This window comes from Grampus griseus, assembly GCF_964374135.1.
Source record: "Grampus griseus genome assembly, chromosome: 21".
Lineage (NCBI taxonomy): Eukaryota > Metazoa > Chordata > Mammalia > Artiodactyla > Delphinidae > Grampus > Grampus griseus.
This window is the reverse complement of record NC_139015.1, coordinates 17,057,458-17,084,921: the sequence shown is the minus strand read 5'-3', so window position 1 is coordinate 17,084,921 and position 27,464 is coordinate 17,057,458. Positions and strand designations below refer to the sequence as shown.

The 27,464-nt window shown below is 40.7% G+C and overlaps 1 protein-coding gene across 1 annotated transcript in view; it reads right to left on the bottom strand.

Moving 5' to 3' along the window:
• Positions 1-27,464, bottom strand: part of MTUS1 (microtubule associated scaffold protein 1) — a 158,831-nt gene that overhangs the window by 70,331 nt on the left and 61,036 nt on the right. Inside the window, exon 4 of the mRNA XM_082680499.1 lies at positions 5,658-5,819. Within this exon, the coding sequence (XP_082536625.1) occupies positions 5,658-5,819 (162 nt within the window). The remainder of the gene's footprint in view (positions 1-5,657; positions 5,820-27,464) is intronic.

Sequence of the window (27,464 nt, the reverse complement as noted above, 5' to 3'; positions counted from 1 at the left end):
AAAATAAAATAACAATCTGGATTTGAGTCTTACTTTTCTTGACATATTTTAAAAATTATACTCAGCAGCAAATAAGTCACCTACATAGATTTTGAAAAACTGAATTGAGCTTAATTTACAGACCTATTATGAATCTGTACGATCCTAAATCCACGCTTTTCATTTCTAAGCTTTAAACACAAAGACCTTCAGTTTCCAAAGGACTCAGGTGAAAGGACTTCTCGCTAAGACAAAAGACACATTTCTCATGAGGCACAATATTCCTGTCTTGTTTGCTCTGTCACACTCAGAACGGAGGTGCTGTCCTGGAAACAAACTGTCTCACTGCTACCCTTCTCGCATCAATTTGTTACACGCGAGGGTCAAAATCCGTATTTCAAGGATAAAATAAGTTTGACCCAGGGTACAAACACACACATACATTTACATTTATATGTGACACATATATACATATATATACACACATGTGCACACGCTTATATAAACACACACACACACACACACACACACACACACACTCTCTCTTTGATCATCTACTATACACACTCCCCCCTTCACTCTTCCTCACTTTACTAGTGGTGGAGACAAAGTGTGGAGACAAAACAGCACACAGTTTTATGGTGGAGACAAAACAGCACACAGTTTTATGACCAATACTTTCATATCCTTCGGTTTTCTAAAGGCTCTCCTCTAGGCTGACCCTAACTTGAAGGATGTACTTTGCTACGAGGCGTGATGCCCTTAAAGTATCTCTCCTGCCCTCTATTTCAGTTCCTAATGGCGCAGCCGGCTGGGTATCCTGATGGTATCTAAATGTTCTCTATTCCAGAGTTATTATATGCAAATGATAAACTCTTCAGTGGCACAAGCTCCAATATAATAAGAGAAGCATATTAGTTTCAAGGAATGGAATGGAATGGAACCTATAATATGTGAGTTCTGGTCCTGACTGGGCCACTGCCTAGCTGTGCTGAATCACCTCACCTCTCTATGTATGAGAGGGTTTGAACACCAAGCGTGGAAACAGACAGTGCATACAGTGTCACAGGGTCCCCACTCACTGATTATGGTGCTTGGTCCCACTGAGGCCGAACTCACACTCAGAATTCTCCTAAACCCAGTGGTTCAGGAGGTACAAGCACTCCACGATGGCTGGTTTGTACAACCATGTGAAATCCCGCAAGTGGCTGCCCACGTCTCAGCCAATTCTAACAGACAGTTTTCAAACTGCCCCCATGCTGTTGTTGTCCTTGGTCCTAGCTGCCTCGATTAAGCCAGAATAATAAGTGCTCCGGAATCCTTCTTTTTCATTTCCCCATATGGTCAAAATGCGGGTCAAGTGAAATGATAGATGACTGAGTCTACAGAGAAAATGAAGAGAGATGCTCAGAGCAGCCCAAGCAGGAGAAAAGGCTTTCCTGTTAGAGAAAGGCTTCTCATTGTTCCAGACCCTTATTTGCAAACTAACATTTCACACTACACTCTAGCACCTAGCTGGTTTTTGTTTTGTTTAACAAATATGTATATACACACACAGACCCAACATTCTGCTCATTTCCTGAACCTTCCGTGAATCAGCTTAACACTCCCCACTGTGCCAGATCATCTGCCACCTGGCTTACAGTCAAATCACTACTTAAGTCTAAGCTTTCAAATTCCAAAAGCAAAATTACCCAACCTTGTAATAATAAGAATGTCGCATATATATCCTAGAAAAGCATTAAAAGAATGAAAACGAAATTAATACCAGTCTGGATAATAGCATTTTCTTATTAAATAGTCCATTCAGACGTGCGTAAGGATTGAGCATGTTTTGCAGTACGGGGTCAGAGTATGTACCGCCTGTCTTTCACCCCTTCCTCACCCCCCGCGGGCCTCACTAGTCAAGCACACATTTTTGCTCTGAACCTGGAAGCAGCCAGAAAACCTTTCAACACTGTTCTCCAGGAGATTCTCACCAACTGACCAGTGCTGACAGGCGACACAATACCTACTTGCCATCCTGCAATGAGGATGGGACTGAAGGTGAATAAGACTAATCCTTCTATCACCTTGATCCCTTTGACCCAAAACACCCTCCTTCCAAACTGTGAGGCACCAACTTATTGTTGTGAAGAAAATAAAGGTGGTCAGAAACCTTTGCTGCTGCTAGGATTCTGAAGATGATCTAAGCCTCCCTGCCTGTTCATCAGGTGAGAACACTGAGGCTAAGAGAGTGTAAGACTGTCCAACTTCAGTGACTTAGTAAGACTGACTAGGACTGAGTCCGAGTTGAACACCCTTTTCTATTGTATCACACTGTTGATGCCAGGGCTGGCCGTGAAGGTGAGGGAAGAGAAAGCTCCGTTTCTTCAGTTAACCTCCGCCTGTTCGATCTCTCAGACAGTGCAAGGAGCTTTGGTGTGCATCCTTTTATTTCCCCTCACCACCTGTCTCTCAAAAATAAATGTGCTTAGGATTTTGTGGCCAAACTGGTAGGAGTAGGAAGCGCTTGGACTTCATATTTGCTGATACGGCAAAATTACAAGCTCTCCTGAGACCTTTTTCTACACTCACACAAAGGTCCTCAAAGCTTCAACTCTTTTCAACACACACACACACACACACACACACACACACACACACACACACATATATATACACATATATATATATACAACATTTTTATCCAATGATCTTAAAAACTGGAACTTAGCTATCTGAGTCTGGAAGAGCTTACAACAATTAACCTCTAAAAATGAGCATATTTGATATAGAAACTACTATGCAATGTTTCATGCTAATATTAAAAAAAATCAATACTGTAACTTTAAAATTTTCTATGCTGAAAAGAACACACACAAAGAACCTGCTGAAACCCGCAAATAAGAAAGATTTATTGTCTTATAGATCTTGATTTAGTCACTTTAAAACTTGGTCATGTTATTTCTATAACAGCCCTAAGCACGGAGAACCAGATGCTAATTTTACAACAGCACTCTGCAGTCTCAAAAGTGATTGCACTGACAGCATCGCGTCACAAAGAAAGGAATGGACAAAACAAGAAAAGAAGCTTTAAAATCGTTCAAAGGCTTAACCCAATATGAATTTAAAACACTGATCAAAAGATTAAGTTATTTCCTAATATGACCCATCATTGTCAGAAATAGGAAAACTGCAGCTCAAAATGATTTTTTTCATGTTTTAAGGTAATCTTTAAAAAGTGCACATTTTAAATATTTTTAGATATAATATGAGTAAAATAAAATGTGATGTTTTCATTTTAATTCTAGGAAAGCATTCTTCCATCCTCGTACAACGATTAGGTACACACACAAAAACAACCAGTTATTTAATCAAAAATGAGACCATTAACTAGTCTTATAAAATAATTTCACGTGCAATGAACTTCGACAATGCTGCTGAATTATATTTAGTCCGAGTCTCAAAACACATAAAATACACAATAAACTGGTAGACAGAATCATTCACAACTTAAATATAAACATGCCCAAGAAATACAGTTAACAAATTACAAGTTATAAAAATAGCAATCAAGAGATGCTAAATCAATTTATTGAATAAAATTTAAACATGCTTACAAAGAAAGAATCAAACCAGAAATCGTCGACCTACTTCTTTTCCCAGTAAACGTGGCTAACAAAGGAACTATACAAAGGCTGTAGGATCCCAGAACCAGCAGTGTCAATAAGGTAGCATCATAGTGCCTCTCTGAGCCAGTCGGTGGGGTGAGTGTAGAATTGATAAATATTTTCGAAGAAGTATCCGTTTCTGTACAACTGCGAAATCCTCCTGGTATAGTCATTTAAAAGGATCAAAGCAAGCTTAGGCAGGAAAAACTGCAGCCATGTTCACTCTCCTATCCCTCATGCTTGCTCTTAGTGAATCAGAATGGAGAAGGAAAAAAATCTGTAAGCTCCAAGGCACTACACAGAACAGATTAAACCAGCTAGCAAATCCAACTAAGAAAGAGACATTGATTTGAATGCTTCATCTGCGACAGAGACACAGCCCCTAGACAGGCTCTGTGGGTACACGGGAAGCCCCTTTGTTAAAAGACAAAAAGGAATGGACAAAAGCATTTGACACCCTCCTTAGGAGTGTCAGACACGGTCCTGAACGGGGCCACCGCAACATGGCCGTCGGCAGGGACGCTGGGCAGCGGGGCTCCACGGGACGTGCCTCCTGCCAGGGCCACGAGTGCCAGCGCTACACAACCCTCCAGCCCCCGAGAACACCTTGGTGCTTCCATCTTGGCAGAATGTTTTCAAAACTTCCCATTACAAACAGGGAGCACTGCAAGTGAAATGACCTTAAAAGAATACACGTGTGAATTACCTTTTCAAATCATCAAGAATCAACGGATACATGCAAACCCTTCTGATTTTATGCCACAACTTCAAAATTCAAATCATAAGCGGATAACTGTCCCGTTTAATTTCAAGTAACAAATTCCAGTGTTCCTAAAGGTCCACTATACAGCTACTGACTCTCATAGGAGACCGACTCCTGCTGCTAAATGCCCTCTCAGAAACGTGCTCATTAATTCGGTCATGAATTCAGTGCCTTACCCTCCACAAACACATTCTCAATTCTGTCACATGTTGGCTGAGTGCCCTTGGACCAGCGACAACCTCTCTGGGCCTCATTACCTCGCATATAGAAAAAGGGTAACAGAAGTTATTTGAGAGGAAACGAAAGAAAGAATGGATGGTAACCCTCCACATTGCTCCACACCCAGAAGGTTCATAACCATGACTACACTTTGCCCCTGTCCCCTCACCGGAAAGAAGAAACAGATCCTCCCCTTAAAGCAGAGAGAACTTCCCTCTTCCCCACCACTCCCTTATATCTTGTTTTATCTGATATTCTAGTTATCCACGTAAATATCTTCTTTCTCAACTACCTTTGAGAATAGGGACCATTTCTTTGATATCTCATATCCTTCACAGCACCTACAGTGGTGCCTGTACACAGCAGGCACTCCAAAATTGCTCAAATTAGTTAACCCATAAATTCTGTGAAAGAAATTAAAAAGGAAATGAGCAAATAAACACTAAGGCCAAATACATCTTTTGAACGAAAGGGATAACTCAATTCACTCATTTTATACACAGCAAACTGAATTCATACTAACTGAAAACCCCCAAAATATATTCTGTTTAAATTACTTAAAACTAGGCTTGAAGTTATAATATACTACTCTTAATACACTGAATCTAGCATCCAAAGTTTAAGATTAGAAAAAACACATCTACAAAATATAGCCACTTACAAAATAAATGAAACCGAAGTTATCTTTTTTTCTGATTTCCAGTTGGGTTCCAATAGCCTCTAGATTGCTTTCTTTCCTTAAACAAGCCAAAAAAACCCCACCCTCTTCAAATTATACACTTTAGAATCCTTCATGCAAAAAAATACCAGGTGCCTTCAACAGATAAATATTTCTGTGTTTCATAGCACATTCATCAAAAGAGAATGTCGTTGAAAGAATTTGTTTTTCCTGCTAAGCTTTTAGAGCAATTCCAAGGGAGAAGCAAGATGCATATTTTCCCCTAAATCACAGAACCAAAAATTCTGATAATTTGTAGCGCATAAGATTTCTCTTACAACTACAGTTTCAACAAGCCCCAAAGTCTGAAATAAGACGGACTTACAGTTATTGCTGTAAGTGCTCAGATCAGTGTGGGTGCTGGCAACAGAGGAGGTGCTTCCCGTCCTCCGCAGCGCAGAACTTTTCAGAGATGCTTTGGATTTAGGAAGTGGTCTAGGCGAATTCACCCAAGACGGCTGTGCAGTTTTCAAGGATGCAGGTTTTCCTTGGGGGTTAAAAAAAAAAAAAAAAATGTTTCCACTGCTATTCACTCCAAAAGCTTTAAGCTTGTAAACCTGAACTCCTACATGAACAAGTGAGTCAAAACGTAAAATGAATATTCAGAATCCCGCAGGAGGGGTCCCTGTAATCCTGAAGTAGTTAACTCACGTCTTCTGTGACACAGAGACCAGAAGAGCCATTGGAGACAGAAGCTTTTAGCAAAGTTGAAATCAAAGAATAAACAAACTGACATGACTTCCCCCCATATCATTGATTAAAAAGTAAACACATTAGTGCATTCACACACTAAGCTACCATATAAAACATAGGTGAAAATTAAAAAACAACCAAAACAGGAAGGAAGAAAAAGTCAACTTGAGAAAAACAATTTTAAAATGCCTAATGCCTAACAGCAGGTGGTGCTATATTATTAGCATCTTTTTCATCTTACCTTTTCATCTTTACTCTTTATTTGCCAAACTTAAAGGGTCCTCACTCAAACTCCTAACTCTTGCTTGCAGCAAAAGTGTTGCCACTTAACAGCAAAATATGTATGGACGCTTCCCCTTCCCTGGCATCTTTGAAACCACACCATTCTGACACTCACGCCTGAACATGGGCATTTCGCAAGTCCACGCCTTTGCTCCTACTCTCTTCATATCCATCTCTCCAGGAGAGTCTATTTTATCGACTTTACTCTAACCACTGCCTTATATGGATGAACCCCAAATTCTCATCTGCAGCTCTGTCTTCCTGAATCCCAATGCCACTCACATTTTCAATTTCTTCTTGAACCTTTCCAACTCGGACAATGAGACAACCTCCTACCTACTTAGGCTAACCATAATTAAATTTTCCTTTTTCCCAGCCCCAAAACATTGGAATCATCTTTCTTCCCCCATCAGAGTCTCATTTAATCTAACGTTAAGTTTCTCAATGCTACCTGGATCATATAAGTGAAGAATATCAAGAGTTGAAAAGGATCTTACCTGCAAATGATAGTGTCACATATTACTAATGGCACCCTAAGGGAGTAAAGTAGGTTTTCCAAAAAGTAATGCTCACTTCTTTTCCCAGTTATTTCACTTATAAAAATCTCATCTTAATAGAGAAAAAGAGCTGAAGTGCCTTAGGCCTGGCGTCTAAAGTTCTCCTGTCTGCAGCCTCACCCTGTACTGAATCTTGTACATCAGGGTGAGCGCTGCTCCAATCACCGTTTTCTCTTTTTCTCCCTGACACCAGGATGTGCTATTCCAATTCACAAGGCACATCATTTCTTTCCTTTCTTTTTTTAAAACAATTTATTTATTTAATTAATTTATTTTTGGCTGCGTTGGGTCTTTGTTGCTGCGTGCGGGCTTTCTCTAGTTGCGGTGAGCAAGGGCTACTCTTCGTTGCGGTGCGCGGGCTTCTCATTGCGGGGGCATCTCTTGTTGCGGAGCATGGGCTCTAGGCTCCCGGGTTCAGCAGTTGTGGCATGTGGGCTCAGCAGTTGTGGCTCACGGGCTCTAGAACACAGGCTCAGTAGTTGTGGCTCATGGGCTTAGTTGCTCCGTGGCATGTGGATCTTCCCGGGCCAGGGCTCAAACCCGTGTCCCCTGCATTGGCAGGCGGATTCCTAACCACTGCGCCACCAGGGAAGCCCACATCATTTCTTTTCAAAGAGGTGTTCCTCCCCTCAATTCAAATGCTACAAATCCTTATTTACTCTCTTACACGTTGCCTGAATAACTGTATTAGACCCCAAAGTTCTTTCCTTCGATCCTTTCCAGCTCCATGGTGTTGATCTCCTGAATGTGAAAACTAAGGTCATGACCCAATCTATAATCTGTGATTCCCCATTATCTGCAGGATGACATTATTTTTAAGCCTCTTAATTAATATTTAAGTTTAAAGACATAAAAGGCAGTCCTAGGGTTGGTTGATTCCTACCCAATTCTTCCCCCTCATGCTTCGCCATGCCCCTACCTCTCTGTGCGTACACACACACACACACCCCTTCTTTTTATTTTTCCAGGATGTTTTACTCTATTCTTCTGCTCTGCCCAACCCTGTGAATGCAATGGCCTTCTTTCCCTCCAGTCCTCGAACTCTGCCCAGTGAATACAAAGTGAGTTGATGATTCTCTTTTAAATCCTCGCTGCGTCACCCCAGGTTTACTGAATCACAGTCTCCCTTTTAACAAGATCCCCTGGTAATTTAAATACACATTAAGTCTGAGAAGTACAGCTGAGAATCCCAACCTCTTTGTAAAGCCTTTCCTTCCAGGACGTTCCCTGCTGAGTGCCATGGACCACACCTTCTTTTATGCTCAGACCCATACTTCCTTCTGTCATGGCATCTGTTTCAATACGCCTCTCAGACTAGTCTCTACAGCCCCTGAGAACAGGAAAAGAACCTGATTCAATTCCGTCCCTGAGGACCCAGCAAAGTGTCTAGCGTGGTGTAAGACTTAATGTTTGCTGAATGAATTAATTTTTCTTTTGAGGCCAAAAGTAGGATGGGGGAAATAAGAAGAGGTTGGAAAAGGGTATAGACTGTCAGCTCTCAGATGCATAAGGTCTGAGGATAATGTAAGACACGGTAACGAGAGGTGATACACAGCGTTATCACTGTATTGAAATTTGCTATAAGAGTAGAACTTAAATGTTCTTACATACACACGATAAATATGTGAGGTGATCACGTGTTTATTAACTAGATGGTGTAAATCCTTTCACAATGTATATGTAAATAAATCAAATATCTTACAATTGTCAATTATACCTCAATGAAATCAAAAAATATACACAGAATTATAATAACAGTAACAGAGCTATTTAAAAAAATTTTAAAGGCCAAGAGTGAAGGACAAATTCTGATGTTTTCTCTCATCATCTACATTGAAGCATTCAACACTTAACCAAGTTTTACAAGCTTATTTGTCCTTTGTTAAGAGACTCTTCAGTCTATCAATTAAAGGGAGACATTGTTCTTTACATTCCTTGTAATAATTAGCAAATCACCAATATTCAAGTAGCCATTTGATGTTTTAATTTACATTTGGCCACTGGTTTTACCTGCTCTTGGAGGGATAAACAGATTTTTAGAATTTAAATTTACCAAATTGCTGCTCCTTTGGCAAAAACATTCTGATGAGTCATCATTATTGGAAACAATAAGCAAGGCTGGGTAAGGAACGGATGAAAACTTCTGTGTCAGAGCCACAAGGCAGCCAAGGCTCAGTACGTTTGGAAAATTAACTTTTTTTCAGAAAGGGATATCTCATGGCTTTGTTTCTGAAAGCACTGTAGGTTTACAGACATTTCTCAGCGTGCTTCAGAATTACTACACACCTGTACCCTCTCTGATTCCAACACACAGCCTGGCACTTACCCCAAGCCCAATTATCATTCCCCTGAACTGGCCCCTCCCATTTTCACAAGTCTCACTGTCACCCCAATCCAGCCCCACCCCTTCCATCTAATGGCAATTTGTGTCCCAGCCAAAGTCCTCCCTGTTCTTCCATCACTCTTGACGAGCGGTCACTGAGGACACAGAATGATGCCTACTTCACTGAAGGATTACTCCTTTGAAACGGAGACGAATCCTAACAGTGCATCCCCAGTTTACAGATGAGCAACCTACTTAAGTGGTTAAACGGCTTACTTAGGTCGCACACCTATAACCAGTGACAGAAGGGCCTAGAATGCAGGTAACTTACCACCTGCCCACTGTTCCCTCGACTGTGCCGTGGACAGACGTGCCAGGCTTGGGGGCCAGCCTGAACCCCTCTTGCTAGGAAGGTGCTCCTGTAGTGAATGCTAAAACTGTGGGACCACAACAAAGGTACTTAGCTGCTTCCCCAACGGTCCTAATGTTTAACTTAGTAGCAGAGTTGACCTAAGGTACCTGTGACTGGACTTTATATAAAGAAGCAGTAAAACATACACATCATAAGCAGTATTAAAAGTAAGACATGGCAACCCTGGGCTGAGCACCTCTGAGAAACCTAAACACAGCATTCTTCAACAATGAAATCAATACAGGACTGCTCTTACAAGTTCTGAAGAGATGACATTTACCAGTTTACTTCACACCGCGTAACTTATCCCAGATGTGAATCATAACCGTTTAAGATCTACCTGCAGAGACAGTATTGACCTTAGTGGTTTATTTTAAGCTCATGCTGTTAGCATCACCCTACATATAGACAACACATTTGTTCTGATTCTATAATTATAACCATCTTTTGTCTAGGGAAAAATCTGGCAAGAATAACATCTTCACTTTGCCTTATATAGTAACACAGAGATTCTACTGAATTTGAAGCATACCTTCACCCAACAATTTACTCGGAAAACCACCTTGGAAAATCCGATTAAATGCACTGTTATTCAACAACAAAATATCATTAAGGAACACCTTACAAAACTGAAAATCCATAAGAAAGATAAAGTGAAAAAAAAAGGACAATGTTAATATTACCCTATCTCTTTAAGTTTATACTTATCTATATATTGAAAAATTCCAGAAGGATATAGCAAATTTTTTATGGGCCCCTTATAGGATAGAGCACAGTGGGACATGGGGGAAAAGAGAAGGAAAGGGACAGAAAGGGGGAATTTTCCCTTCTTACTTTATATACTTACATATCACTCCATGTGAATTTTTTTTTAACGATAAGCCTATTTTTTATAATAAAAACTAAAAAATACTATTAAAGTCAATGTGGTCAAACATTTAATCAGATAAAAGATACTCAAGACAAAACAGATTAAAAAACTAAAAACAGATAAACTGGATCGATAATTAAAGTAAGTAGATTCTAATATTCTTATTCCTATGCATCTGTAAGCATTAGGTATTCTTTAATGATTTTAATTTTACTAAGAAAAAGAAAAAAGAAGTCAATGCCTTAAATTGATACTTTTATATGGCCATGATGAAAAGTCACTTTACTGCTGGAAAATTCTTCACGATACCATAATGGTGTGTCTCCCTGGACTGGAAATTAAAGCCAAAGAATGAACTCCTGAATGGCGCCTCCTTTGCTCTGACACTTACATTAAATGATGCATTCTCCAGGAGAAAGCTCCCAGAGCCCTCCTGGGAATGGAGTGTAAGAACTTTAGACCCTAATTGTTGGGGGAGGGGTGTGGTGGGAGGATGGAGAGGGAGGGGCACTGCAGCTTCCTGAGCACTTGCATCAGAACTTGATCACGTGGCAGCACTATGAAGAGCTGACCAAAGGGAAGAGTTTTAAATCAGGGGAACAGGACTTCCCTGGTGGTGCAGTGGTTAAGAATCCACCTGCCAATGCAGGGGACATGGGTTCAGTCCCTGGTCTGAGAAGATCCCATGTGCCATGGAGCAACTAAGCCCGTGCGCCACAACTACTGAGCCTGAGCTCCAGAGTCTGTGAGCCCCAACTACTGAGCCCATGTGTCACAACTACTACAAGCCCGCGAACCTAGAGCCCATGCTCTGCAACAGGAGAACACACAGCAATGAGAAGCCCGCGCACCACAATGAAGAGTAGCCCTGCTCGCCGCAACTAAAGAAAGCCCACACGCAGCAATGAGGACCCAACGCAGTCAAAGATAGATGAATAAAATAAATAAATTTATTTAAAAAAAAAAATCAGGGGAACACTTAGGAGGCTAGTGCACCTGCCAGGGCTAGAGGCGATGGGGCTTTTAACTAGACAATGAAAAGGAGATTACTGAGGTCACTCTGAATAAATAAGCTACATATTAATATATGCAATTTAAAATATAAATTATTATATAAAATGTAACAAATATTCTTAAGAAGGCAAGTGCCATTAACTACTAGAGCCAGGAAGAGAAAATGCCAAATAAACAACATAGATAGTTAAAATACAAAAAATAAGAATACGTTTAAAGCTATTGGGTTGGCCAAAAGGTTTCATTCAGTTTTTTCCATAAGATGGCTCTAGTATCACTTAGTTGTCTTTAACTTCATTCAAGACTACTTCGTTAGCTTGTATGTGACAACTGTCACATCAGCATGCATTTTTAAACAATCAAAATTGGTAAATTTTTGTGTAGCCATTTTAATATTGAAGATGGAAGAAAAAAGCAACATTTTCAGCATATTATGATTTATTATTTCAACAAAGGTAAAAATGCAACCAAAACACAAAAATAAGATTTGTGCAGTGTATGGAGAAGGCGCTGTGACTGACTGAATGTGTCAAAAGTGGTTTTCAAAGTTTCGTGCTGGAGATTTCTCGCTGGACAACGCTCTACGGTCAGGTAGGCCAGTTGAAGTTGATAGTGATCAAATCAAGACATTAATTGAGAACAATCAACGTTATACCATGCGGGAGATAGCCAACATACTCAAAATGTCCAAATCAAGTGCTGAAAATAATTTGTACCAGCTTGGTTATATTAATTGCTTTGATGTTTGGGTTCCACATAAGTTAAGCGAAAAAAAACTTCTTGACTATATTTCTGCAGGTGAGTCTCTACTTAAACGTAACAAAAATGTTCCATTTTTAAAACAAATTGTGGGGCCTCCCTGGTGGCACAGTGGTTAAGAAGCCACCTGCCAAGGCAGGGGACACGGGCTCAATCCCTGGTCTGGGAAGATCCCACATGCTGCAGAACAACTAAGCCTGTGTGCCACAACTACTGAGCCTGCGCTCTAGAGCCCGCGAGCCACAACTACTGAGCCCGTGAGCCACAACTACTGAAACCCGCGTGCCTAGAGCCCGGGCTCCGCAACAAGAGAAGCCACTGCGATGAGAAGCCCGCGCACCGCAAAGAAGAGTAGCCCCTGCTCGCTGCAACTAGAGAAAGCCGGTGCACAGCAACGAAGACCCAATGCAGCCAAAAATAAATAAATAAATAAAATTTTAAAATAACTAAATAAATTTATTTTAAAAATAAATAAAACAAATTGTGACAAGTGATGAAAAGTGGATACTGTGCAATAATGTGGAACGGAAGAGATCGTGGAGCAAGTGAAATAAACCACCACCAACCACACCAAAGGCCGGTCTTCATCCAAAGAAGGTGATATTGTGTATACGGTGGGATTGGAAGAGAGTCCTCTATTATGAGCTCCTTCTGAAAACCAAATGATTAATTCCAACAAGTACTGCTCCCAGTTAGACCAACCGAAAGCAGCACTTGACAAAAAGCATCCAGAATTAGTCAACAGAAAACACATAATCTTCCATCAGGATAACGCAAGACTGCATGTTTCTTTGATGACCAGGCAAAAACTGTTACAACTTGGAAAGTTCCGATTCATTTGCTGTATTCATCAGACATTGCACCTTCGGATTTCCATCTATTTAGGTCTTTACAAAATTCTCTTAATGGAAAAAATTTCAATTCCCTGGAAGACCATAAAAGGCATCTGGGACAGTTCTTTGCCCAAAAAGATAAAAAAGTTTGGGGAAGATGGAATTACGAAGTTGCCTGAAAAATGGCAGAAGGTAGTGGAACAAAAGGGTGAATACATCGTTCAATAAAGTTCTTGGTGAAAACGAAAAATGTGTCTTTTATTTTTACTTAAAAACCAAAAAGGGACTTTTTGGCCAACCCAATATAATTATAACTCTTTAAATACAACTATATAGAGGAAGTGACCTTTGGAGTAAGTATCTATGGTAACTATGAATTATTATTATGAAACAAAAGTAAAGCTACCCCAAGGGATAAAAGAAATCAACAATAAGTTACGGGAGAGATAAATCCTACACATGTGAAACTGTGGCTGCAGGTTCACTCTCAACCTGGAAGGACCAAATTCTCTCGTTAACACTAATGTAGATGTTTAAAAATTTTGCTTCAACGGTAGAGTACTGTTGTCTAAAAATTATTTAAGCAGACCTGATAAGCTGCTTACAAAATAAATACTGTGCAACAATCGACAGTTTTCTGATGGACCAGGAAAAAAAAGGAAAAAGACCCTTTGCTTTAGCAACAAAAAGTAGTTGCACACACAGATATGCACACACACTATTTCTATGAATAAATGTATCAAATAGTGCTAGTATGATGATAAATTACAAAAATGGGGGCATAAAAGATTTGAATAAGTGGGACATACATGTTCATTCTTCCCTGAATTAACATATTAATTGATTACTATTCCTATCTAAATCATATGTGATTATTTTTAAAGGGGAAATTGGGAGAGTTTTTTTAAAAAACAATTTAAACTAGTCTAGAATAAGTAAGAAGAGTCAAAAAATTTTAGAACATAAAAATGAGGATTATAACTCAACACCAAGAGCAACAACAAAAAATGATTTAAAAATAGGCAAAGGAGCTTCCCTGGCAGTCGAGTGGTTAAGATTTCGCCTTCCAATGCAGGGAGTGCGGGTTCGATCCCTGGTCAGGGAGCTAAGATCCCACATGCCTCAGGGCCAAAAAGCCAAAACATAAAACAGAAGCAATATTTTAACAAATTCAATAAAGACTTAAAAAAAAAAAATGGGCACAGGACCTGAATAGAACTTTCCCCAAAGAAGATATACAATGGCCAAGAAGCACATGAAAAATTGCTCCACATCATTAGTCATTAGGGAAATGCAAATCAAAATCACAATAAGATACCACTTCACATCTATTAGGATGGCTATTATAAAAACAAGACAGAAAATAATTAAGTGTCAGCAAGAACGTGAAGAAATTAGAACACTGTGCATTGGTGCAAGAATAGTAAAATGGTGTAGCTGCTGTGGAAAATGGTATGCTGGGTTCCTCAAAAAATTAAAAATAGGGCTTCCCTGGTGGCGCAGTGGTTGAGAGTCCGCCTGCCGATGCAGGGGACACGAGTTTGTGCCCCGGTCCGGGAAGATCCCACATGCCGCAGAGCATTTTTTAATTTAAAAAATTTTTTTTTAATTTTAAAAAATTAAAAATTAAAAAATTTTAATTTTTAATTAAAAAATTAAAATTTTTTAATTAAAAAATTAAAAATAGAACTACCTTATGATTCAGCAATTCAACTTCTGGGTATTCACCCAAAAAAACTGAAAGCAGGATCTTCAAGAGATATCTGAATACCAGGTTCACAGCATCATTATTTATAATAGCCAAAGGGTGGAAGCAATTGAAGTGCCCATCAGTAGATGCCTGGATAAACAAAACGTGGCATATACATACCATGAAATATTTATTCAGCCTTTAAAAAAGAAGGAATTCTGACACAGGCTACAATATAGATGGACCTAAAGACATTATGCTAAGTGAAGTAAGCCGGTCACAAAAGGACAAATATTGTACGACTCCTCTTATATAGGTTACCTACAGTGGTCAAATTCATAGAAAGAGAAGAATAGAATGGTGGTTGCCAGGAGTTGAGGGAAGGGGGCAGTAAGGAGTCAGTGTTCAGTGGACAGTTTCAGGTGGAGAAGATGAAAAGTTCTGGATACGGGATGCTGGTATGGGCTGTACAACAATGGGAGTGGACTTCATACCACTGAACTGTACGTTTAAGTTGTGAAAAGGGTACATTTTATGTAATATATATTTTACTACAATTTTTTAAAGTTTAAAAAGTTAGGAGTTTGTGCTACTAGTTATTATAGTACATTATAAAATAGTAAAACAGTCTATTAATGGTAAAACATTATACTGACAGATTAATAAACTGGTATATCAATCTCAGAAATACAAAAATTCAGAATAAGATAGTGGAGATATTTCCAATCAGTGAAGACATTTATTTGTGATAAGATATTTGAATATTCTACAAAATTAAAATGTGAGAAGCAGCATGGTGTAGCGGTTAAAAGTCAACAATCTAGAGCCAGACTGCCTAGGTTTAAACCCAGCCCTGCCAACACACAGGCTGGGGGCAGCCGCCTTTTTTTTGGAAAGGATTCTATTCTTTTTTTTTTTTTTAACATCTTTATTGGAGTATAATTGCTTTACAATGGTGTGTTAGTTTCTGCTTTATAACAAAGTGAATCAGCTATACATATACATATATCCCCATATCCCCTCCCTCTTGCGTCTCCCTCCCTCCCACCCTCCCTATCCCACCCCTACAGGTGGTCACAAAGCACCGAGCTGATCTCCCTGTGCTATGTGGCTGCTTCCCACTAGATATCTATTTTACGTTTGGTAGTGTATATATGTCCATGCCATTCTCTCACTTCACCCCAGCTTCCCCTTCTCCCTCCCTGTATCTTCAAGTCCATTCTCTACATCCGCATCTTTATTCCCGTCCTGCCCCTAGGTTCTTCATGACCTTTTTTTTTTTTTTTGTCCTCATATGTAAGAATGGGGGTGATTATAGTGGTACTTACGTCATAGGTGCGTGTGAGAGTTAAATAAGTGTATTTTTAAATGCTTAGAACAGCACCTGGCACATAGTGACATATAAATATTAGCTACTAGCTCTCATCTACACCAAGAAGATAATAAAATTGGATTAAAAAGGAAACCAAAAGCATACAAATTAAGATAATTAAATACAGATCAATCTTCTCTTTTAGTAGAGGTTTTGGGAAGCATAAAAATATAGGAAAACTTAAAAGATGTATATGACTATAAAAATGGAAAAATCTTTAAATCACTGTATACAAAATAAAAAGTCATACAGTAAGACACAGGACAAAGGACAACAGATATCATATCAATAATGAAGAATCACATACCCCAACAGTGTAAGTAAGCAAAAGCTCTAAACAAGAATAAATTAAAACAGTCAATACAGTTTCTTTTCAATTTAACCTTATCGTGGCTCACTTCTTTCCTGGCTCCCCGATTGTCACTCCTAATCTCCATTTCCTTTGCTCACATCCTATAGAAGGGTTTAAAAAGCCAAATACTTGCGGTCCTAACCTTTCTTCAAATTAGGGGTGTGATCCAGTTTGTGCCAATAAGACTTAAAGATAAGAGTGCCAGAGGGCAAGGTGCTGGGTAAGACTTGCCCTCCCTGATAAAGTTAGGCAGGCACGTCAGGAGAAAGGTCCTTCACTCCCAGCCTTTGCGCATAGCAGCAGGGGGACTTAGTGCTTGGAACTCTTAGCGACCATACTTTAAACTGAAAAGTCACAGAGAAAAGCAGGACGAGTGCTGAGGCAGGACGAGTGGAAGGACAGAAAGATGACATTATTTTTTTTGTTTTGTTTTGTTTTTTTTGCGGTACGCGGGCCTCTCACTGTTGTGGCCTCTCCCGTTGCGGAGCACAGGCTCCGGACGCGCAGGCTCAGCGGCCATGGCTCACGGGCCCAGCTGCTCCGCGGCATGTGGGATCTTCCCGGACCGGGGCACGAACCCGTGTCCCCTGCATCGGCAGGCGGACCCTCAACCACTGCGCCACCAGGGAAGCCCCAAGATGACATTATTGAACCACCAACCCAGGAACTGCCCACCTCTATCTTCCTGTTAAGTAAACGCACAGCCTTCTGGTTTAAAACGATCTGTGTCGTACACACGCTCCTGTCCACAGCATTTGGTGCAGTTGACTCGTCCTCTCTCCTTAAAAGGCTTTCTTTACTTGGCCTCCAGGACAGCACTCTCCACTGACTTCCCTCCTACCTTCCTGGCTGTTCCTTCTTGGTCTCCTTTGTGATTCCTCCTCCACTCTCTAGCCCTTTAAAGCTGAAGAGGACCCCAGAGGTACTTCAGAGACTCCATGCAATTCCCCAAAGGTGCCCCTGACCTGTTCTCTTTCTGTACTTCCTCTCTGGGCAATCTCATCCAGTCGAGTGGCTTTACATACCAGCTAACTGTTGATGAATCCCAAACTGATCTCCCTCGACCAGACTTCTCCTGTGCACTCTAGACTTGTAAATCCAACTTTCTACTCTACACCTTCATGTATGTACCTATTATTTTTCTCAACGTGATGTCGGTACAACTGAGATCCCGACACCCACCTCCCAACATCCGTGTCTCCATCATCCTTCCCCATCTCAGTTCACGGCAGCAGCATCCTGCCACGGCTCACACCGAAACATTGAGGGTTATCTCTGATTCCTTTCTTTTACTCTCAACCCTCATTCCAACAGCAAATCCTGTTGTCTTTATTTTCAACACGTATATCTAAACCTGGCCCCCTCTCATCCCCCCACCCAGCCCTTCCACAACCCTGTGGAGCCAGAGCCTCCTGCCATGATTATAGCCATGCTTCCTCATGGATGTTTCTGCTGAGTCTCTCACCCCCACTCAGTGTATTCTCTACACAGCTGTAACAGTGATTCTGTTAAAATTAAAGTCACTTTGGTTAAGAGCCGAAGTCCTTATGATTTTCAAGACTATACATGATCTGGCTCTCCACTACCTGTCACACCTCATCTCCTATTTCACTTTTCCTTACTTCATCCCTTGCTACTCCTAAGAGCTGTCAGTTAAGCTCCACCTCAGGGGCTTTCCACTGGCTCTTTCCTCTGACTGGTGTGATTTTTCTTCCAGATGTTCACACAGCTGGCTCCCCGCAGGCCTTTACTCAAAAGCTACCTCTCTCTCTCTCTTTCCCATGCCCATACACCTCAACATTTCACACCCCCCATTCTGCATTAGTAGTTTTTCTCTCTTTAGTACTGTACGCTGTCAAACATCCTTTATACCTTATTTACTTATGAATAGCCTGTTTCTCCCAGCAGAATGTAACTTCACAGAGGGCACGTTTTCATCTTGCGTTCACTTCTGTACCTCAGCACTGTAACCCTTGTATCTACATTAATCCAACAGGTATTTGAGTGCCAAGCATATTCCAATTAAAATAAGATACCATTTTGCACTTTCCTAAACAGTGAATATTTGGCAAGGGTGTTAGAAATGTCAACGCAGGGAATATAGCCAATATTTTATAAAAACTATAAATGGAGTATAACCTTTAAAAACTGTGAATCATTATATTATATACCTGTAACTTATATAATACTGTACAGCAACTATACTTCAATAAAAAAAGAAATTAAAAAAATACACATTGGCTAGGGTGTTGGGAAACATGCTTATATACTCGGAGTGGGAGCACAGACTTGCACGCTGTTTTTGAAGAGCAACTTGGCAACGTGTATCAAAAGTCTTAAAAATGCTCACACCCTCTGATTCCACCGAAAGGAATGTATCTCAGTAATTTACCTGGACAGCGTAAGTACTGATATACAAAGTTCTTCAGTGTAGAGTTGTTTAACATACTGAAAAACACTGGAAACAACCTAATGTTCAAAGAAGTCTGAAGAAATAAATCACAGCACATTGAGATGATGACGACAGTCCTTTTAAACCATATTTTTAAAGAATATTTAAAATTTTAAGAATCTAGGAAAATAGGCACCACACCTTTTAAAATGAAAAAGAAAATTCAATCAACTAAGGAAGTGCCTATTGACTGTTATGCATGGGGTTTTTAAACAGTAGGAACTGTTTGTCCCCATTAGAAATACGTAAGCATATGTGCATGAGAATATGTAAAAAGAAAAGGCATTGAATAGCTATAAATTGTGAAGTTAGAGACTATTGGGCATTGATGAGATTAAGGATGTTCTCTCCCCGCCCACCCCTTCCCACTTCTAAAGTGCTACACTTTTTAAATAGCCTGCTGGGAAGGGGACATTGGAAACCTGATGTGACATTCAAATTAACTGGTTAAATTCAAGATAAGAGAGGGGCAGAGTAAGGTTCACCTTGCTTGGGAAAATGCCTCCCACATTCCTTTCTCGACACAGACGGACCTGGGCTCTGTCGGAACCTCTTCTTTTTGCTGAATGCCTGCACACCAGTGCATCACATCCTAATTGCCCACCTGCCCTCCTCTGTATGTCCACACATTCTGTACTGACTGTCCTCAATCTTTATATTCCATACTCTGAACCCCAACTGTGCCTTCATTTCTACTTCCTAGTGTACCAGCCACGTCCTGAAAAACAACTCAATCCATATGTATTCTTCTTATTTTTAATTCTGGGGTTTCAGTGTCAAAAATTAAACAGCAGAGAGCATCAATACTAAACCAAGACTGGCCCTTCTGTAATATAAAGGTATACCTCTATTATATTACAGAATTACCTATATTATTATTCCAAGGAAGAATTTCAACAAAATTTGATATTTGTAATCTTACCCTCTTCTGAAATCCTACAGCTCTTTTTTTATAGTACTATAAGGACAGATGTGCTGAGGGATGAACTTGCCATTGCCCCATCTTGGCTGGTACCTTAAGGCCACGAATCATGTCTTACTTATCCCACGATTCCTCAGGCTCTGGAGTATGGCTTGCACAGTTTACACTTTCAGTCTGCCAAGGAAACAAATTACCTTCCAAAATGCAGAATTTCAGTAGTATGTATTCACATTTATATATTGCAAAATGTGACTTTAGTCACATTCTTGAGTTAGCTAAGGCAATATTGTATCAGTAGGGTACAAGAAACTGTACTCTGCATAACCATCACCATTTGCTTAGATTCGAGAGTAAACTCAAAAGATAAAGTCATAGCAGTACAGGTGAGTCACAAGAGAAACACAGCAAGTCTCTCTTAAGAGGGCAGCAATTTGACAGAGAAAAAAGAACATCCCACAAAACAAGGTTCTCATGATGACTCAAATTACACAGAAGCATAGTGTTCATGGTGATACTGTCAGTACCTGTTTCTGCAAGTATGTTCACAAGGTGTCTGCTGCTTCAGGTAGAGATTAAACAAAAATAACTTCCTGAGTCACGGGCCTGGGAATATGTGTCCCGCAACTAAGGGTGTAGTAAGTCAAAGGCTTAGACAGGTTGCATCCTTTCCCAGGTACCACGAAGATAAGCAAGGTTCTTCACATGTTCACCGGCAAATGTACTGACCTGGTCGTGAGTGAGCTCACCTGGCACTCACACTGAAAACTCCTAATATGAACCGAGGTGGGCACCTGGGGAGCCTCCTGTCTCATTAGAAGCCAAGGTTCATGAGCGGAGCTACTTTGAACGACGAGGTCATTGTGACTCAAAACTGAACCCTGTCTTCAGTTTATTTCCCTTTCTAGGGCTACAAAAATAAATCAGTAAAATCTGCACGAACTCCCCTGAAAGAAATCACCTAACCTCATAAAAATGAGCCAGAAAATCTGAAGGAGGAAGCTGTCCATTCTCCACAGGTGCTAGTCTGAATCTGCACTCTTAACTCCCACTATTTAATCTCCAAATGGATTTATATCTACACCCTCTGCACCCCCGTCTCTATTTCAAAGACTACCTTGCCTGTGCCCTGGACACACCTGGATGCTGCCATCGCCTGGCTGTCCCTCATCCCCGTCCTTCATCTCTTTACCAGCTCTTTTCCCACAGGCTTCCTCACCCTCCACATGTTTTTACAGTCTTAAGCCTCAAACATGCACACACGCCTTTGAGGTGCTTTCTCAAGTCTTCAGTCTCTTCAAGTTCAACATGCCCCAAACTAACCCATCATTCTCTTTCTGACAATTTCTTCTTGCTGCTCTAGTCCCTGTTTCACCCCATGGCCACCCAGACAAGAAAGCTGAGGAGACACTTGGGACTCTTCACCACCAGCGAAGCTGACCGGACCCCTGTCCTCCAAAACATTTTTAATATTTTCACTCTGCTTTCTTTTTTTCTTTTTTAAAAATATTTATTTACTTGGGTGTGTCGGGTCTTAGTTGCAGCAGGCGGGCTCCATAGTTGCGGCTCGCCAGCTCTTTAGTCGTGGCATGCTAACTCTTAGTTGCGGCATGCATGTGGGATCTAGTTCCCAGACCAGGGATCGAACCTGGGCCCCCTGCACTGGGAGCGCGGAGTCTCAACCACTGTGCCACCAGGGAAGTCCCTCACTCTGCTTTCTATTACCAAATACTGGTGTAACTCTTACAAGTTTGTGCCTAAACTATTAGAACTAATCTGCCTCGACCTTCCTTGGGGTTCACCCATCACTTACCCCAACACACAGCCTACTCAAGGCATGTTGACCCTGCCCTCCACCATGTTCCCCTAACACTCCAGGTCTTTCATAAGGCTACATTTGCACCCCAGGGAAAGTCAGCAACCTTCCATGCCTGGCAAACCCCTATGCGCACATTCCAAGGCCAGTTCAATGTCACCACCTTTCTCCAGCCTTCCCTTGGGCTGAGTTAGTGGTGTTCCCTTTACTGTGGACACATAGTACTTCATAGAAGTTTCCATTCAAATCAAGCCAGACAACATTTTACACCTGTTGTGTAAGAGGTACACTGTGCTGAGAGCTGGAAAATATAAAAATAACTAAGACCTGGGCTCTATCCTTATGGATATCTTCCAGATATGGAAGGAAATAATTATAGCACAGTGTAATAAATGCAAAGTATCACAGAGAACAGGACAGCTCAGCTGGGGTTTGAAGAATGAAGAGGTTGCCCTCAAATGGTTTTCTGAAACCACCCGCCTTTCACCTCACCCTCCAACCAGTGAGTGCATTAAAAGGACCTATAAACCATGTTTATGTTCTCAGGATCTAGTAGGCTGCCCAGCACACAGCAGGCGCTCAAAGCATTTCTCGAATGGACAAATAAGACAGACTGCACAGTTTATGAGTCATTCCATATCTGGAACAGTCTTCTCAGAATTACTTGCCAAGTGAGCAGAATTGTGTGGAACGCCTGCAAAACGATCAAGAATTCACAGTGACGATGTAAATGAGGAAGAAGAGAGAAGACGCTTGTCTCCCAGGTGCCTCTAAGACCCTCCCTGGTTGGCCTCATGCCTAGTCCCTGGCCAGCTGCCCCCGCCCCCACACACACACAGCAGCTCACTGGTCCTCAGGCTCCACCCCCCACTTCCTCACCTTGATCTTCGCACTTGCTGTTCCCTCCACGATAGCCAAATATTGCCCTCCTTCACCTCCATGTGTTGGCTCAAATGTCACCTATTTAAAGATCTAACTCCCTTCCCTGCTTTGTTTTTCTCCTTAGCACTTATCTTACACACTAAACATTTTGTCCACGTGTTTGATTTTCCAACCAGAATTTAAGCTCCACAGGGGCAAGAACTTGTCTCTTTTGTGCACCTCTTCATGCCCAGCACTTAGAACGGTTCCCAGCACAAGGAGGCACTCAATAGATCCTTGTTAAATGACGAAGTGAGTGTGTCAGAACTACTGCGTGTACGCAACGGACAGAGGTCAGAAGCGTAGACCCTGGGACCAGGCTGTCGGGCCTGATCCCTGTCTCCACCAATTATTAACTTTGTAACTTTGGGCAAGTTGCTTAAACTTGCAAAACCTCAAAATCCTCATTTGTAGAATGGGAGTAATCACAGTACGTATACTTCATGAGTTGTGAGAATTATCCATTCAGAAATCTTAGAACAGCTTTCATTAGCATTCAAAACACCTTACTAGTATTACTTTTCTTATGGCAAGAAACATTGAGATACGTTCTTTAAAACGTGGTTTAACTACATCCAAATACAGAAACATCTATAAGCAACACATTAAAGTTGGCTTTTAGAAATAGTTATTAGATGATCATTTCTGGGTTTTAATAATTAACTTCTGCAAGCGTGAACACATTTCTCATACTTTTGCTTGCTATCTCTCAAACTCTTGCCTAGAAAGGCCAAAATGATACAAAAGTAAATTGAAATGATTTTAAAATCAATCTAACACTAAATGAACAAGAAATCAGTTCACAAAAACAACGGAGCAGGAAAGAAGAGAAACCTATAAGGGTAGGCAAGTCATTACAGGTTTGGGATGTTTATTTTACTAACCGACAATAAAATTAATTAACAGGAAGGTTTACCCTTTTGAAATGGTCTTCCGTTTTCTTCTAGAGAAACATCTCTTTCATGAGGCCTTTCTTCAGGCTCTGCTATGATCAGATGGGCCCCTGAACATTCTTTTCCTCCAAATCCTAAAGCGCTTAAGGGCCTTTTCCACACCCCTTACAGATCCCTTTGTGCCGCTCGTTGGTTGCTGCAGGAACATGCATTCACCCTCCCCAGGCAGTTTAAAGGAGCCCCAGGGCGGGGGTTGGGAGGGTATATTTTGTTCTATTTCCGTAATCCTACCTGGCTCAGGCTGGTCACTGGCAGGTCAATTACATGTGTGTATGAAGGAACACACATATTTATAATCTAAAACCTGGTAAGAACTGGTATTACCTCTGAAAGAGGGTGGCAGGCGCTCTCTGAAGGTGCCTGACTGGATCTCAAAGTATTTCTTAAGCAGTTATTTATTCAGCAGCGTGAATCTGCAACGACCATGTAAAATCATTTACATCATGGTAAACTGATATCTAACGTTAACCAAGAGCTCGACAAGAGAAATGCCACAGTTTCCGAAGTATCCAGCTGAGTGTAAGAATTTGAATTTTTCCAAAACTCACGATCAGACTGAAAGTGTTTCTTTAGACTAATAACGTGAAGGTTACGAGCATGGACTCCAGAGTCCTGTTACCTGGTCTGAATGTACTACCTCTGCCACTTTCTAGCTGCATAACCTTGACAAATTATTTAACCTCACTGTGATCGCTTCCTCTTCTATAAAGTGCAGATAAGCCTCACAGAACTCTTATGAGGATTAAATGAATTTATAGGTGAAATGATAAAGACAAAGCCTGGAACTTGGTAAGCATTTAATAAGTGTGAGCTTCTATCACTGGCATTATAATTATTATTAGAAATAGTTTTCCTTGCTTACCTCATCTTATTTAATTAAGTGGTTGAAACACATACATACTCCAAAGAAACAAAGATAGTTTAGATCTGGTTTGTTATAATCACTTATAATCTGGTTTCAGATAAACTTCCAGATTTTTTTTTTTTTTTTTTTTGCGGTACGTGGGCCTCTCACTGTTGTGGCCTCTCCCGTTGCGGAGCACAGCCTCAGGACGCGCAGGCTCAGCAGCCATGGCTCACGGGCCCAGCCGCTCCGCGGCATGTGGGATCCTCCCAGACCGGGGCACGAACCCGTGTCCCCTGCATCAGCAAGTGGACTCTCAACCACTGCACCACCAGGGAAGCCCCAAACTTCCAGATTTTTTTAAGGTACTTTTTTATTTCCAGTTTTAATAAGATGATTGACATACATCACTGTGTAAGTTTAAGGTGTACAGCATAATGATTTGACTTAACGTGTATTGTGAAGTGGATTACCGCAGTAAGTTTAGTTAACATCCATCACCTCATTTAGATGCAATTAGAAAACTTTTTTTCCCCTCATAATGAGATTTACTCTTAGGACCTACTCTCTTAACAACTTTCCTATATATTACACAGCAGAGGTAACTACAGTCATCATGCTGTACACTACAACTGCCAGACTTTGACAAGTGAAATGGAAAAGTGCCACTGGGTTTAATTACAATTCTTTCTCATATTCATTTCAAAGCTTCAAGAAAATGGCAATTTCAACTCCAGGTCTGGTTTTCTACTTAGTTCTCTGAAAGGATTTATTGAAAACCCCAAGTTGGCTGGAACATTTCTGCTGGTTACCTTTCAGGAGACTAACTTTGTATGAGCACAGAGGATATCCATTTGGTTTCAGTTTTCTAAGACACAAACACTTCATTGTACAGTAAATGGCAATATGCGCTCAATGATCCAAAAGCACATTGTTTTTGCTTCTTGATTTTGTTCTACTTTTAACTCTGTGACGATTAAGTTTCCTGTTCTCCACGACAAAACACCTCTCAATCTACTGTGAGCGTCCAAACAAGTTAGTTGCTAGTAATATTTTAAAAACATAACACAACATAATCAAGTTAGTCTTCCAACCATTAAAATAAAAAAACTCAAATGCAAATCCACAAAATTTCTGTTTACACTGATTTTTTTTCCATTTATATATGGAAAATCACCAGGTAAGAGATAATTTAGTTTTTAACTTGGATTGAAAACTCTGAATGCATAGCTTAGTTATTAAGCTTATTTATACAGGTTAATAAAAGCTCAATAAATTTCCTGTCTTTTCATTAAGACGAAGCAGACCTAGTTTTCCCTCTTCAAGGCATGGCATTATGTAGCATAAAGTAAAGGGACTTCAAAACTGTGTCACTCCTTGGTGGGATCATCTACATAAAAGAATCCCATCATTTACAATACATCCTGGGTACTGGCCTAATTTCTTAAAAGTGTGCGCTTCAGGTTTTCTGGGATTCGAGCACCATGTGGTCCAGAGAATCACACTAGTAGCAGCCACTACTCAGAAAATTAGGTGAGCTCCAAATTGTCCCTAGAAAGATAAGGACTGCAAAAGCTGACGGAGCCTGACATTCTCCAACCCTCCTACTTCACAGAAGCCCAGGGAGCGGAAACGACTAGCTCATGCAGCTCCCTGAGGCCATGGCGGTGCTAGAACGCAGCGCTTCTAACAACAGGCCAGGATGCCAGCGGCCAGGGCCCTCTGGGCCGCCAAGCCACAGGTGCTGCTGACACCCGAGTAGGAAGGGGCTCCCCGTCCTCTGGAAAATCCATAAGCCTTGTATGGCAGCAACAGTAAGAACCAAAGCTTTGATCTCACTTATGCCCAACTCCCCAAACTGTGGCAACATCCAAAATGAGGATTGTTGCTTCTCCCAATGTCTTCAGTGCCTCTTCTGTTTTCCTCCCAAAGGATGAACACTTCGAGCTGACAAATTCCTCCTTCCCACTCAGTTCCTCTGGGGATGGAAATGGAAATGTGTGCAAATCCCTCTTCCGCCAGCCATGCCTCTTCCTGGGTTTGCTCCCCAAGACCCTCAAGACCTTGGTGCACAAGGCCTGATTTATTTAGGCCTGAACCTAAGTAAATCACTCTTAAAACACATCTGCGTGTTATAAGCTTCTCACACGACAGCTTCGTAACAGGACTGGACAATAAAACCTAAAAATACTAAGGTGTAGACAGGTAAAGAGATCCCCTGACGATTTAGTTGGTTTTGTTAGTTTCTGCAAAATGTTCTCACATGTGTGAACACATAAGTCTTGAGGCACTTTTTTTTTTCCCAGACCATTCAACAGCAGTCACTATTTTTAATAAGGGAACTTACTTCTAAATCTATCTGACATGCCTTTCATTTGCTCAGTGTTGTACCTGCTCAAACGAGGGGTATTCCCTGCAGTGCTCTGGTCAACTGGAACGGCCAGCAGGCTTTTTGTTTTAGTCCCTATGAAAAGGGCTGCCTTTCCCATTTCCGGTTCTTATTTTAACACAGAGAAATGCAAACCTCTGCCAATTTAGGAAGACATTTAACAGCTACTTTGGAAGCTCTCAGATTTTATAAATCGAACATGACTTTACTACTTCTAATATACAAACCAACATAAATCAAAGTTCGTAGTAGAAAAGTTTAACTTCTTAGTCACCCTCACATCCCTGAAGATTTTATAATACATCTTTCCGTAAAATTCAAGAAAAAAACTAGTCTCTTCATACATGATGCGGGCACATTATCAAACTAGTATATCACACCAGTATTATTAAGCAGTTAACCATTTGTAAAACATTTAAAAGTAAAATGACAGACATTACATGAAATTTCTAAAAATCTTATATGTTCTGGTATAATGTTATAAGTCATAATTGTAGTTATTACTTTAAAATGTATATCTTAGAAATAACTAAAAAAAAAAAAGAAAAAAGTGAAATGACTCGTATATAACCAGTGCCCAATTGTGTGTGTGTGTGTGTGTGTGTGTGTGTGTGTGTGTGTATGCATGCTTCTGAATAGCTTTTACGTTGCTTTATGCACATCTCTCTCTCCCCAACTAG